General features: G+C 58.9%; 2 protein-coding genes and 1 long non-coding RNA gene across 3 annotated transcripts in view; 1 reads left to right on the top strand and 2 right to left on the bottom strand.

Moving 5' to 3' along the window:
* The first annotated feature begins 357 nt into the window (after positions 1-357).
* Positions 358-5,877, top strand: SYNGR2 (synaptogyrin 2). Its single transcript, XM_023651917.2, has 4 exons — positions 358-526; positions 2,482-2,719; positions 3,098-3,237; positions 3,323-5,877. The coding sequence occupies exons 1-4, from the start codon at positions 428-430 to the stop codon at positions 3,518-3,520; spliced, it is 675 nt and encodes a 224-aa protein (XP_023507685.1). The 5' UTR covers positions 358-427; the 3' UTR covers positions 3,521-5,877.
* Positions 5,878-5,972: 95 nt separating this feature from the next.
* TK1 (thymidine kinase 1) overlaps positions 5,973-13,759 on the bottom strand; it is a 12,678-nt gene continuing 4,891 nt past the window's right edge. Inside the window, exons 5-7 of the mRNA XM_023651913.2 lie at positions 7,394-7,483; positions 6,918-7,037; positions 5,973-6,826 (exon numbers count right to left, since the gene is read on the bottom strand). Coding sequence (XP_023507681.1) covers positions 6,626-6,826; positions 6,918-7,037; positions 7,394-7,483 — 411 coding nt within the window. The 3' untranslated portion in view covers positions 5,973-6,625. The remainder of the gene's footprint in view (positions 6,827-6,917; positions 7,038-7,393; positions 7,484-13,759) is intronic.
* The window catches only part of LOC138916090 (uncharacterized), a 490-nt gene continuing 307 nt past the window's right edge, over positions 13,577-13,759 (bottom strand). The window contains exon 2 of the long non-coding RNA XR_011422773.1: positions 13,577-13,737. This is a non-coding gene — a long non-coding RNA (uncharacterized lncRNA). The remainder of the gene's footprint in view (positions 13,738-13,759) is intronic.

Here is a 13,759-nt window from a genome sequence, read left to right as displayed (position 1 = left end):
AGTGAGGACCAGACGGGCGTCTGGCCGGGCTTCCTGGAGGAGGGGGCGGGAGGGCTGGGGCAAAGGATGGGTGGGGCAGAGGAGCGAGAACCCCGGGCGTCCCTCTCTTCCTGGGGACTCTCTGGCCCTTTTCTGGTCGCGCCGCAGGCCAGTATGGAGGGGGACGAGACCCCAGCCGAAAGGGGGTCTAGACAATGAGCACTCGGCGGCTGGACAGGTGTCCGCCGCTGGAAACGCAGGCCCTGCCGACGGGGCGCCCCGGCCGCCCCTCCGCCGCGGCTCGCCGCGGGTCGCACTTTGCCCCCGGTCCCTGGGGCCGCGCTGGCCACGCCCCAGGGGCGGGCCCGAGGGCGGGGCGGGGCGCCGGGCTGGCTCCTCGGAGGTCCCGGGTGGCGGCGGCGGCGGCGGCGGAGACGGCGACGGCGACATGGAGAGCGGGGCCTACGGCGCGGCCAAGGCGGGCGGCTCCTTCGACCTGCGGCACTTCCTGACGCAGCCGCAGGTGGTCGCGCGCGCCGTGTGTTTGGTGAGCCGGCGGGGGGCGCCGGGGCCGCGGGGACCGACTCCGCCGCCAGGCCCGCGGGGGCCGCCTCGAGCCCGCGAGCGCGACAGGTGGCGGCGGCCGAGGGCCGGGGCTGGGGAGCGGCGCTCCTGGGGCCGGCGAGTGGGGCCCGGACGCCGCCCACCCCACCTCCCAGGCCCCGCCGCCCACCGCTCCAGCCCCCGGGTCGTGCCTGCCCACCCCTGGGCCCCGCTGTCCCCCACTGTCCGGGCCCGACGCGGGGTGGCCGAGAGGCGCCGCGGGGAGCAGGCGCGACGGCCTGCTGGCAGTGGGAGGAGCTTGGGGCAGCGCCTGGGCAGGTGGCCGGCGCGCCGCGACTCCCAGCTTGGGGAATTCACCGGAAGGGGCTTTCCGAAGCCATGTGGTGTGTGGGGTGTGGGGTGTGGGGGGCGGCCTGGGGCCCTGAAACAGGGCCTCCCTTCCGCTCAGGAGCAGGCCACGGGTCTACTTCCCCACCCAAGATCGGGTAACCCCAGGGTGTACCCCTCCCCTAGCTGGGCAAACCCCCCCCCAGCCCCCCCACCCCACCCCCCACCCCGGACCACGTTGCAGGGTTGGGGGAGGTGGACTGCATCCCATACTTTTGGAGAACCAGAGCCCAGAGCTGGACAAGGTGTTAGAGTGGGCAGGTGGAGGGCTGGGCCTGCAGTGGCCACACGGTGCCTGCCTGGAACTGGGGCCTTGGAGGTGCTCTGGTGGCGCCCCCGCACCCTCCCTGCTGGACAGTGGGGTCTGACCCAAGGAGCTGATGTCCCGAGTGTCGGGATGGCAGTGCCAGGAGTTGGCCTGGCACACTGCTCCCAGCATCCTGGAGTTCCGGCCTCATCCCCAGCTGGGGGTGGGGCTTGTGACTGCCAGCTCCAGAGCCTATTGAGAGAGGCTTGTGCAGTCAGGGCAGGGCAGGGGAGAGGCCTGGGCAGGGCAGGGGAGAGGCCTGGGCCGGCAGGCCGGGGTAACCAGGTGTCCAGATCATCCTGTATCTGCTGACATGGGGCGGGCATGGGCGGTGGCCTTGAAGTTTGGGGAGGAGACAGGTGGCATGAGGCTGTTCCCAAGGGCCTGGAGCCACTCCCAGAGTTCTGGCTGGTGCACCGCCCTCCACCCCCCCTCCAGGACCTCCAGAGGTCTGAGTGCAGAGCCGTGTCCACAGGCCTGTGTGTCAGAGCAGCCTGGAGCGCCCTGTGTGGGCAGGACCCACTATGGGTGGGAGGCAGACTGGGGTTCCCCCGGAGGGGGAGGGGCCAGTACAGAAAAGAGGCCGGAAGTCCTCAGAGGAAGAAAGCTGGCCAGACTGCAGAGGCCAGCCTGGGCAGGGAGGAGGCGGAGGGGCTCTGGGAGTTGGGAGTCTAGGGGCATGGGTTTCAGTTCAGAGGTGAGAGGTGGGAGGGGTCCTCCATCACTGAGGTATTCAGGTCAAGGTTAGGTGTCATAGAGGTGACTCAGGCAGAGGTGATGGAGGGTGACTCCAAGCCTGGATTTCTGTGACTTTGTGGCCCATCGTGTTTAAAACTAGTTGAAAGTAGGGTTGGGCTGGTGTGGACAGATTGCCCTTCATCCCCATCATGTCCCTAAGCCTAACCCTAACCTCAATGACCCCTCCACACAGGCAGCTGGGGCGGGGCAGCACCCTCTCATGAGATCCCCCTCCACTTTACTCGTCCCCAGTCCAGGAATCCCCAGCCACATCCCTTGTGCTGACGGTTGTGATCGGGTATCTGGAGACGCCCAGAGAAGGTCGGGACAGTGCAGCAGGAGGCAACTTGCTTTTTGGCTCACTCCCCATGTTCAGAAGGGGCTGCGATGCCCGACCTCCAAAAGAGGAATGGCAGCAGTGGGAGAGGCCGGTGTCCAGACCCCATGCCAGGGCCCCCCATGGAGTTTGTCCGGCGGCCACTCACCCTGTCCCCCTGCCCCCTCAGATCTTGGCCTTGATCGTGTTCTCGTGCATCTTTGGTGAGGGCTACAGCAATACCCACGAGTCCCAGCAGAGATACTGCGTGTTCAACCGCAACGAGGATGCCTGTCGCTACGGCAGCGCCATCGGCGTGTTGGCCTTCCTGGCCTGTGCCTTCTTCTTCGTGGTCGACATTTATTTCCCCCAGATCAGCAATGCCACTGACCGCAAGTACCTGGTCATCGGTGACCTGCTCTTCTCAGGTATCTGCCGGCAGCACCTCCCTGATCTTGGGGGGGAATAGGAGCAGGTGGTGTTCCCAAAAGCTCTAGGGTTCCGTGATTGCGGGGCCTCGGTGCCTTCGGGAGCAGCCCGGGGCCCCCAGCCCCCTTGAGCAGACAGGCTCGCACACAGGGATTTCTGACCATCTGCTGAAACCCACTGGTGTTGTGTCACGGGCGCTGGACTTGGGAGGCAGGCATCCCGTCCCCACCCTGGCTTCTGCATCAGGGCCCTTTACGCTCCTGGAGGCTTCTGGGAGATCCCTGTCTGTCAGGCTTCCCTGTTCTCCCAGGGGTCCCCTCTCAGTCCCCCGGAAAGCCCCCCGTGGAGCTGACCCTGCCCTCCCGGCCTCTCTCCAGCTCTCTGGACCTTCCTGTGGTTTGTTGGTTTCTGCTTCCTTACCAACCAGTGGGCAGCCACCAAGATGGAGGATGTGCGAGTAGGAGCTGACTCAGCGCGGGCAGCCATCACCTTCAGCTTCTTTTCAATCTTCTCCTGGGTAGGTGGGCCAGGGGGCAGGGTCATGGTGTCTTCGGTGAAGGGTGGTGGAGGGCTCAGAAACCCAAACCTGGGGCTCCCTGCAGGGTGTGCTGGCCTGCCTGGCCTACCAGCGCTACAAGGCCGGGGTGGACGACTTCATCCAGAACTACGTGGACCCCACTCCAGACCCCAGCTCGGCCTACGCCTCCTACCCGGGTGCGTCTGCGGACAACTACCAGCAGCCACCCTTCACCCAGAACGCCGAGACCACTGAGGGCTACCAGCCGCCCCCTGTGTATTGAGCTGCAGGCAGGGATGGTAAGGGGAGCAGGGAGGGCGCCGGGGGGCCTCCCCTCCGTCCTGGACTCCTCCTGCGAGGCTTGCCTCCCTGAGCTGCTGGCCCCTCTCGCCGGCGCTGCCTGGAGAGCCCCTGCCTTCCCGGCCTGGCTGTGGAGCCTTGCCTGAAGTGCCTGTGTGCCCCCAGGGCTTTGCCCAGCACTCCTCAAGGGCATTTGTCAGCCAAGGGTTTTTAGCTAGATGTGTTTTGTGGTTGCTTTGAGTGATCCCCACCCTGCCCAGAGAGCTGCAAGTGCCCGCCGTGCTGTTTTCACAAGTGCCTTAGCTTCTCTCCAGCCCCGAGGAGCCGTGGGGGCCGCAGTTCCTTGGGGTTCTCTGCCAAAGACGAGGCTGGGGGCCTCCACCTGCCCTGGTGCTCGTGCTGGGCGGGGCTCCCTTCCTCTTCACTCAGGTTTGTCCCCGCGCCCCCACGTCTGCTCTGGGAGGGGCCAGCCCGCGCTCACTGCTGTAGTGTCTGCCCACTCTTGGATCGGGGTCATCGCTCTGCAGCCACTGTCTCTGGGCTGCCTTCCAGACAGCCCCCAGGTTGGCTGGTGCCACCCCAGGGTCACGGGGCAGCACTTCTCCTTGCTCCCACCCGTTGGCGACAGGGAGGGGCTTTGCCTGACCGATAACACCCAGCTTTATGTAAATATTCCGCCACTGTTAGGAGGTATGGGCACACCCCTGCCCCCCCCCCACCCCCCCCCCCCCCCCCCCCCCCGCCCCGGCCCCCGCCCCAGGCTGTTCTGAATGTGTTAAAAAGCCAGGGGAAGATGCACACCCTCAGATTCTGTTAGACTGATCTGAAGATGGAATAAAGGTTTTTCTCATTCATAATCTCCATTGCTTGGGCCTCCTAGTCTGGGGCTAGGAGGAAGAGAAATTCCACTCTGGGTACACCCTCGGGGGTGGCTTTATGGAACAAAAATGGATTTTGAACAAAGTTGTGGCAGTCTGCCCCTCCAGCGAGCCTCTCCTCTGCCCTTTCTCCCCCCGTCTGGGGTCTCATTCCTCACACTGCCCTCCAGCAACATCTTAAAATAGCAACTGTGCTCAGCTGGTAAACAGGACGGTTTTCTGGACCGCCTTGCCAGGGTCCTGCTCCGCCCTTGCTAGAGTTGGGCTGGGGGTGCCCGGGAGATGCCCCTCTGGACGCCTCTTCCCCAGTAACCCTTTCTTTCCTGCCCCCCAACAGAGTGGGGGCACCCTGGGAGCAGCCAGGGTCCTCTGCTTCCTGCAGACAGGGCTCGGCACCTCCAGAGCCCATTCTGGGACCCCAGCCCACCCCGGAGAGCAAGCCCAGCCTAGCTCTGGCAGGAGGGGCCAGAGCCCCTGAAGCAACTCCTGGCTTCCCTTTTTAAGCAATGACAAGAGGAAGCTGTCAAAAATGGGCCTCAATAATCTCAAAATCTTGAGTAAAACTAAGAGCGCCCTGTGAATTACAGCCCAGCCTCCACTCAGCGTACACCTCATGTAGGCTGGAGCAGTCACTAGCAAACCAGAGCAGAGCAGGGGGCAGAGGAGGCCGGGGTGGGAGTGGAGCAGGGAGGCCGTCCCGGAGCCAGGCCCCATCTGTATGGGGACACACCGCCAGCCCACCCCCAGCCTGGGGGATGGTGGTGGATCCTGCCTCCAAGCTCGCAGCCAACAGCCCATTTCCCAAGGCACAGCTGAACTGGTCGTCTTGGCTCCTGAAGGGTCAAGTGTCTTTCACAAACAAAACCTGACCTCACAGCCCCAGCCGGCAGCGTGGACCTCGGCCTCATCCGTCCAGCCGGGCCCCGGCCCCTCCGGGCCCCCGTTCTGTTCTGAAACCCGCCCAGATGGAAGAGCAAGTGAACGTTTCCCATAGGACGCGCCGAACAATCACTTCTCAGTGAAAAAGGGCTGCGGTTAAGAGGTTGGTGGCACTAGAAAAAGATCTGGAAAGAAATCCCCACCCAAATCACATCAGAGCTTCCACAGCGAGACCCGGGGAATCCCAGGCCATTAGAGAGAAATGTGCTTTCACCAACCAGTGCATTTTTTTTTAACTTTTTATTGAGATTATGATAGTTTACAACCTTGTGAAATTTCAGTTGTACATTGTTGTTTGTTAGTCGTGTTGTAGGTGTACCCCTTCACCCTTTGTGCCCACCCCCTACCCCCTCCCTGCCTTTCCCTGGTAGCCGCTAATCTGTTCTTTGTCCACATGTTTAACTTCCTCATATGAGTGGAGTCACGGAGAGATTGTCTTTCACTATTTGGCTTATTTCACTTAACATAATTCCCTCAAGGTTCATCCATGTTGTTGTGAACAGAACGATTTTATCCTTTTTTATGGCTGAGTAGTATTCCATTGTATGTGTAGATGTGTGTGTGTGTATATATATTCCATATCTTCTTTATCATCAGTTGATGGGCACTTACAACCAGTGCATTTTAATATTAGTTATTTATTTCACATACCACAATAAAAGATCACAGACCCCGCTCCCCCCACCCCCACTTTAAAAGGCAAGCTGTAATTCTGAAGAAAATGATCAGCGAGTGTAGGAAGGACTTCCAGCCCAAAGGGAAGCCAGAGGACCCAAGTCCAGCCATCCTCAGGGGCTGGGACCCTGTCCCAGCGGAGGACAGTGTGCCTTTGCGTGGGACGAGGCTCGGTGCTGAGCCAGAGGTGCTCCGCACGGACTTCCCACTGAGAACAGAAACTCAGCAGTGAAAGCCACAAAAGGGGAAGAAGCCAGCAGCACCACTGTCACAACAGCGTGTGGCTCTACCCCTCGCCTCAAATGAGAGGGAGGGGACGTCTGCTGTGGCCAGACCCTGAGCCACAGCGCAAGGTCTGCTCTGGCCCAGAGTGGACCGTGAGCAGACCAGCAGCCGGGAAGGGAACTAGGAAAGGCCAGTGGGCAGGAAAGGAGGGGAAAGGGCCTACAGACGCACAGAGTTCCACATGCTAGTGAAACCTCACGTCCTCCAGGACTTCCTCCTCTGAAAAGGCCGCGCAGCCCGTGCACGCAGCCATCCGCCAAGGGGCGGCAGCAGGAAAGGGAGCAGGTGGCCGGTCCCTGGGCGCCGAGGCCTCAGTTGGCCGTGCTGCACTGCAGGATCTGATGAGGGGCGAACAGCTTCCGGGCGCCCGTGGCCTCCCCCGGCTTCCCCAGCACCGGGAAGTTCTCCTTGTTCTCTGTGCTGTCCAGCCCGGCAGGCTGGCCCAAGGGCTTCTTGAAGTAGCAGAGGCGGCACACAGAGTGGTACTTGTCTGCTCCTCCGATCACTTCGACCTGGCCACGGGGACACAGAGGGCCTGGACTGAGACGGGCACCGCCCCTCGGGGCCACGGCCCACCCCGCGGAGAGGGCAAGTGGGAGCTACCTCTTTCTCCGTGCCCAGCCTCTTGGTGTAGGCGGCCTCGCGGAAGCACTCCATGCACACCGCCGTCAGCTTCACCACGCTCTCGGCCAGGGGCACCAGGTTCAGGATGGCCCCGAAAGCCTACAGGCCCAGGGAAAGACAGCAGGTCCGCACATGCCCCTCGCAGGGGACAAGCACCGAAGCCAGGGAACTCTGCCCTGACCTCACTTGCCCCCGACTGCCATCCCCGGCAGCAGACGGCATCCAGTCTGGGAAGGACTTACTCCTGGGCAAACCAGGGAGCTGGTCTGGCTTGTCTGAGCACCCGGGCAGCTCGCAGGCCCCCCAGTGCCAAGCCCCAGTCTTTCGGGGGGCGTTGTGTTGAGATGGAGGAGAAGGGTGCTGGGCGCCCGTCTCCATGAACAGCCCTGTGCCTGCCGAGGCCCCTTCCTCCCTCCCGATCCCGTCCCAAGACCTGGATCAGACAGACGCCTTACCTTCCTCTGGAAAGTCCCATCCAGTGCGGCCACAATCACGGTCTTCCCGGCGTTGGCCATGGCCTCGCTGAACTCCACGATGTCGGGGAACTGGAAGGGGTGGGAGAAGGCTCAGTCCTCCGGGAGCCAAAGGCCACTCCAGCCACTCGATCAGCGTGGAGCATGAGAACAGGAGGACCCTAACCCTCCCAGCTGGCCTGAGTGTTTCTGCGCTCAGTCCCTGCTGCATGTGGCCGTACATGTCCACGAAGGCCACGTCCCTTCACCATTCCGCCAGCATCCCCCGGCAGAACCAGGTTCCGCTCCACACCCAAGCACCGAGGACCTGTCACCAGGGTATGCGGTCTGGCTGGAGGTGTTCTAACACTGCGGTGGTCAAAGGCTCGGGCAAGAGGGCTGCCTGGGGCTTGAACTCTGCTCTTGGTTAGACCCGTTAGCTGTGGCACCTTGGCCATGACTTCATGTTCCTGAGCCTAAGAAACGGCAAGGAAGGCGCCCAGTGTTGTTTAGGGACCAAAGGTACTCAAATAATAAACAGATAATGTGCCATGTGACACTGTGAGAAGGGCCCGGGATTCCACCAGCCATTTACAGAGCAGGATGACACAGCTCGCCTGCCCTTCTAAATACAGGGCTGCAGAAAGGCCATTGACTCAGTAAGGCAAATTTCATTTTAAATGGCCCAAGGAGAGGCTGCTACTTAAATCCTTTGGTGAGTTTCCATGGGTCAATCCTGTGCCTTCAGCATTTATCTAACTAAATTGATCTCTGGGCAAAGGGTCTCTCTCCAGGCCGCTCAGGCTGTCATCATGGTGCAAAGTCACTAAGACCCGAGCGCTTAGCAAGAAAAGGACCATGAAAGTGGTTAGAAAAACCAAGAGCAATTCAAGTGGAATTCAACCAAAGCCAAATCTGACACCCTCTGCAGAGCGGGCCGGGCCTGAGCTACAGAAACGGGCACCCCCACCCAGAGACTCCAGCACAACCACACACACGTCCCCCCTTTTCTCTGGAGGACTCATCACGGGCCACAGAAATGCAGCTCCCAGCCAGTGAGGAGCTGCCAGCCAGCACCCCTCCCCCTCCCGCAGTTGTCACAAACAAATCTGTTTCCAGACATTGCCAGCTGGCCACTGGGTAGGGGCCGGGGGACAAAACTGCTTTGGGCTGAGCACCCTGGGCCTCGCCCAGCACGCTGAGGCAGATGTCAGGACACCGGTCCTTCCACACCAGGGTCTGGGGACCCTAGGAGCGTCCTTGGACTCCCCCCCCCCCCAGCCACTGCACCAATGCCCACAGCAAAGAGCGCGGTTCTGCCACTGGAACACGTCGCCCCAGTTCACAGGCCACCTCCCCCGGGAGCGAGGAGCCCTGCACCCGGCAGGGGTTTCTGAACTATCACAGATAAGGGTGGAGCTGCCCAGGTTGTCAGCAACATTTCAGAATGTCCACTGGTAACCACGTTACTGGTATTTCCTTTTATTGCCCTTAGCTTTTTAGGTTATATTATGGGCTGAATTGTGTTCCCTCCCACCCCGCAAATTCACCTGTTGAAACTCTCACCCCCAATACCTCAGAATGTGACCTTATTTAGACAGAGGGGTTTTTGCAGAGGTCATCCAATTAAGGTGAGGTCAGTAGAGTGGCCCTAACCCAATATGACTGGTGTCCTTATCAGAAGGGGAAGTTTGGACCGAGACACACACAGAGGGACGATCTTGGAGGTGAGGACCCAGAGAGAAGGAGGCCGCCTACAAGCCGAGGGGGGGGCTGGAGCGGCTCCCCCCACAGCCTCAGAAGGAACCAACCGTGCCGACACCTGGGCTCCCGGCCTCCGGCCTCCAGGACTGGAAGAGAACCAATTCCTGTGGTTTCAGCCGCCCAGTCTGTGGTTCCCGCTACAGCAGCCCTCAGACACCAATACAAGTTACACTTAACATGGAACCCCAAAATACTTAGTAAATTTAGGTTTTCTTAGCAGACAAAAGTAATTACAACATAGGATTCAGGTAAAAAATAACAAGAGGGGCTTCTTGGTGATGACAAGTTTGCCCACACAGGGTCACCTGCCTCGAGCCATTTCCTAATCGAGTTCTGAGGAGGGGGAGAGAACCCGAAGGAGAGATCGGGAAGCCCACAGGCACACCTCCGCCGTCGTCACCACCTTGCCAAGAGCGGGCTGGCTCTGGCCGCGCAGCAGACGACCCCGGCTCTGCCCCCACGACGGCCTCGCTTCCTGCGAACGCAATGGTGCAGAGCAAAGGCCACAAAGGACAGGGACGAAGAATGTGGCCAAGTAAACCCTCCAAGTGCGAATGGCAAGAGACTAAAGAATTGCCACAGACAGAACACAAAGGCAATAAACAGGGAAGAAACATTCACAGCACGCGACAGAGCAGCCCCGGTTATGTCACATCTGCTAGAAAAAAGACACACCAAGAGAAAAATGGGTGGAAGACCTTGAAAGCCAGTTTACAAGAGGAGAAATAAATACAAGTAGGCAATAAACACGGAAAAAGATGTGAGCCACAGTAGGGAAGAAAGAGAAACGCAGTCAGAACAGGGCGTGTGTGTGTGTGCGCGTGTGTACACAGACACACACTCGCACCATCTGCCACCTGGCCCTTCGCCCTTCTCTCTCCTGGGGATTTCTGAAAAGGCTGGCTGTCTCACCACCACCCTCTGCCCCTCTGCCCCCTGCTGTCCACTCTCCGTGAGTGCTCTCCATCCGTGAAGCCACCCTTCAGCCGCTTCCCAGTTCTCCCAGGGTTAATTCCTAACTTTTTTTTTTTTCTTTTGAGGAAGATTAGCCCTGAGCTAACATCTGTGCCCATCTTCCTCTACTTTATATGTGGGACACCTGCCACAGCATGGCTTGATGAGCAGTGCTAGGTCCCCACCCAGGATCTGAACCTGCAAACCTGGGACGCCAAAGCTGAACGTGCAAACTTAACCGCCAAGTCACCAGGCCAGCCCCTAACTCCTAAGTCTTTACCCATGGGCCTGGCCTGCCCTGCCCTGCCCGAAGCCATCTGGCCTCCTTTGCCCTCCTGAGACACGCTCGGGAAGCAGACTCCTGCCTCGGGACCTCCCCTGCTGCCTGGCTCGCTCCCTGGCTCTCCTTCAGGCCCCTTTCTGACCATCCCCTTAAGCATCACCCCCACCTTAGCACTGTCCCCCTCACGCTGCCTTTTTCCTCCAGTCGTCACCAGCTGACCCGTTAGGTATGTCTCTCCCCTAACTGGAATGTAAGCTCAAGGGCAGACACGCTGGCTGCATCCCCAACACCTATGGCACAAGCTCAGAAAATATTTATTGAGTGAATGAATGAATGAGATTGGCTGCTTGACCAGCAATTCCACTTAGTAAATAAATCCCAACATACCAGACGGCAGCCCAGCATGTCCGCATACAGACGTGCGTCACAGCCTTGAAATGCCACATACAAGGGGGCAGCCCAAATAAGACCTGGTATATTCCTAAGGATGAGTATTTGATGACATGGAAAAATGGTCACAGCACATATATGAGCCCAATCGATAAAAGAAAAACCTATAGGGACCAGCCCGGTGGCACAGCGGTTAAGTTCGCACGTTCCGCTTCTCTGTGGCCCCAGGGTTTGCCGGTTCGGATCCTGGGTGCGGACATCGCACCACTTGGTAAAAGCCACGCTGTGGTAGGCGTCCCACGTATAAGTAGAGGAAGATGGGCATGGATGTTAGCTCAGGGCCAGTCTTCCTCAGCAAAAAGAGGAGGATTGGCAGTAGTTAGCTCAGGGCTAATCTTCCTCAAAAAAAAAGTAAAAGAAAAATCTATAAAGATTAGAAGGATATAGACCAACATGTTGTGTTTTTTGTTTGTTTTTCTCGGCAGTGACAAGAGAAAAGCAGCCCCCAGCAGCAGGAGCGGGCCCGGCACTCAGAGCTGGCCCTCGATGTTGTCCTGTTGACTGTAATCAATTTCACGGAACAGGAGCATCAGGCAAGGCCACTCTGTGACTGTGATGGATCAAGACAAAAACAAGACCTCTCCATAATCACGTGTGAGCAGACAGAACAAGGACACTGGCCCCCTCTCCTGGCTAACAGGAGTGACCGCTGCTGCTTTACTCGTCGCGAATCACCCTCTTTCCTGAGGGCACTGAATCAAGAGCCAAGCCAGCCTCCTAAAACTCTCCCCAGAATGACCCAGCATGAGCCCCAGTCCTAACAGCCACGTCCTCTGCAACCCCCACTGAACGCCCCTGCTCCCGGGTCTGTGTTGTCCCCACAACACTAAACCTGACCTGTCCCTCTGGGGCCGTTCCAGGGGGTCTCTGGATGTCAACAGGAGTCAATTGTGGGCTTTTTTTCCCCTTCTGTGTAGGCCTAACTTTTTCTAGATTACACGTTATTATTTGTGTAGTAAAACAGAGATAAATTCCAGAAAGAGTTTTTAAAATCACGGCTTCCCCTACAGCCAAGCCACCACGCAGTTGTTAACCAACACACAGGGGCGACCTCTGCAGGGCTCGCGTGCCCGGGAGCCAGGTGCCCACCTACCACGAGCATCCTCAGCCTGCGGCCTGGGGTCTTCAGACGCATCTCTCTCAAACACCAGTGGCTTCCAGGAAGCACGCCGAGTGCTTCTGTTCCTGCCTGGAGTTGGGGGGCTGCGTGGATGCTCGACTCCGGGCCTTCCTCAGGAAGGCCTCATGGTTACTCTGTGAAGTCCTTCTCGCTGATTCAGAACACGGGGACGCGGGGGCTAGAAGACCCTTCACCCCTCCATGGGAAGGGAGCGGCAACCTCCTGGACCCAGAATTCCCTGTGGAGGAAGGGCCCCAGGGGCGAGGGCAGAGCGGACGGCTAGGGATGGGGCACCAGTTACAGAAGCCAGAGTTTACTTGCTGGCCAGGGAGAAAGCAGACATATAAGTGGGAAACAGGACTGGGGGGCAACCGGCCCACTGGCTCCTAACCCAGGGCGCTTGATATCACCAAGGAGAAGTGAGAAAAGGAGGGCTCCTGCCAGGGTGTCTGCTCAGCCCTGTAAACACGCTTTACATAAAGTCAGGGAGCAGAGCTGTCATCAACTCACCCCACCAGGTCTGGAGGAAGGGAGGGCCTCCCCAAAGTTCACGTTCCTTGTTCTGAGAGCCACACCCCCCAAGCGGACCCCAAATTTCTCAGATCCGTCCCGAGACTCCAGTTTGGAAGAGGAAGGGAACGGCTGTGCCCCTGTTGCCCCCGCGAGCTCACCTTCTCGCCTCCACCGTAAAGCCACAAGAGAAAATATAAATGTATGTGTGCACGTGTGCGTGTGAAGACGCGAGGTAAGACACAGCAGCGCTCAGAAGCAAGACAAGCATCTGAGGGTCAGAAACGGAACGGACAGAGTGAGGTGGGTGCGCAGGCAGACGCAGGCTGCCAGGAGTCCGTCTCCACAGGCGACACGCCATCGGACCGAAGTGTGGGGCTGTGACTCACATAGGACAGGACCTGTAATGTCCCTGTAGGACAGGACAGCGGGAGCCGCCTGACTCCGCCCCAGGAGCCTGGGAGGCGGGGCGGGCAGAGATCGCTAACCACTCACCAAACAAACAAACGAATTTCTTTAATTTCCAATTCCTCTCCCTCCAGGACCCAGAGCTAGACTAAACGCACAGTTAAAGGATTGTGTGCCCAAATTCCAGTGGGGAGGCCAGCAGAGGCAGTGCGTGCACTTGTCTCCTGGCTCATGAAAACCTCACACAGGGACCCTGCACATTTTCCCCTTTCCACTGTCTGGACGAGGCCCCCACGGCGATCTGAGAAGCTGAGTGTGACGGGGAGCCTCTCTGGGCGGCTCCCCCACACGGACTTGGAATACATTTCTATCACGTGAAACTACTGACAGCTAGGGTTCATTTGATTCAGCAGCTCACATTACGCTCACTAGCGCCGGTGAGTGAAGGCGATCACAACACCACCTAAGGGCTGAGCAGGCCCCTCATGAGTGAGCTCTAGTTTCATTCATTCAAGACGCACTTGCTGACACAAAAAATTCCAAAGCACGGGAGAGAAACTAAGATCACAAAGACAGCCCTCAAACTCAGAGGAAACGGAAACAGAGTGAGCTGGAAAAGACTTCAAAACGAGATTTTCAGAAAGACAACGCAAGGAACAGAATCAATTAAAAAAAAAAAAAAAAAAACAACAGTAAATTCTTCAATAAAAATGAGTATATGTGGGGGCCGGCCCGGTGGCGCAGCGGTTAAGTTCACACATTCCGCTTCTCGGTGGCCCGGGGTTCGCTGGTTCGGATCCCGGGTGCGGACATGGCACTGCTTGGCAGCCATGCTGTGGTAGGCGTCCCACGTATAAACTAGAGGAAGATGGGCACAGAT

This window comes from Equus caballus, chromosome 11 (genome assembly GCF_041296265.1).
Source record: "Equus caballus isolate H_3958 breed thoroughbred chromosome 11, TB-T2T, whole genome shotgun sequence".
Classification (NCBI taxonomy): domain Eukaryota; kingdom Metazoa; phylum Chordata; class Mammalia; order Perissodactyla; family Equidae; genus Equus; species Equus caballus.
This window is presented reverse-complemented; position numbering and strand designations above follow the sequence as displayed.

Bases quoted from the DNA above. Each gene is read 5' to 3' on its own strand.
- SYNGR2 (XM_023651917.2), top strand. From the start codon at position 428: ATGGAGAGCGGGGCCTACGGCGCGGCCAAGGCGGGCGGCTCCTTCGAC. The intron at 2,720-3,097 runs GTATCTGCCGGC...GCCTCTCTCCAG, and splicing joins CGGTGACCTGCTCTTCTCAG to CTCTCTGGACCTTCCTGTGG. The intron at 3,238-3,322 runs GTAGGTGGGCCA...GGCTCCCTGCAG, and splicing joins TCTTTTCAATCTTCTCCTGG to GGTGTGCTGGCCTGCCTGGC.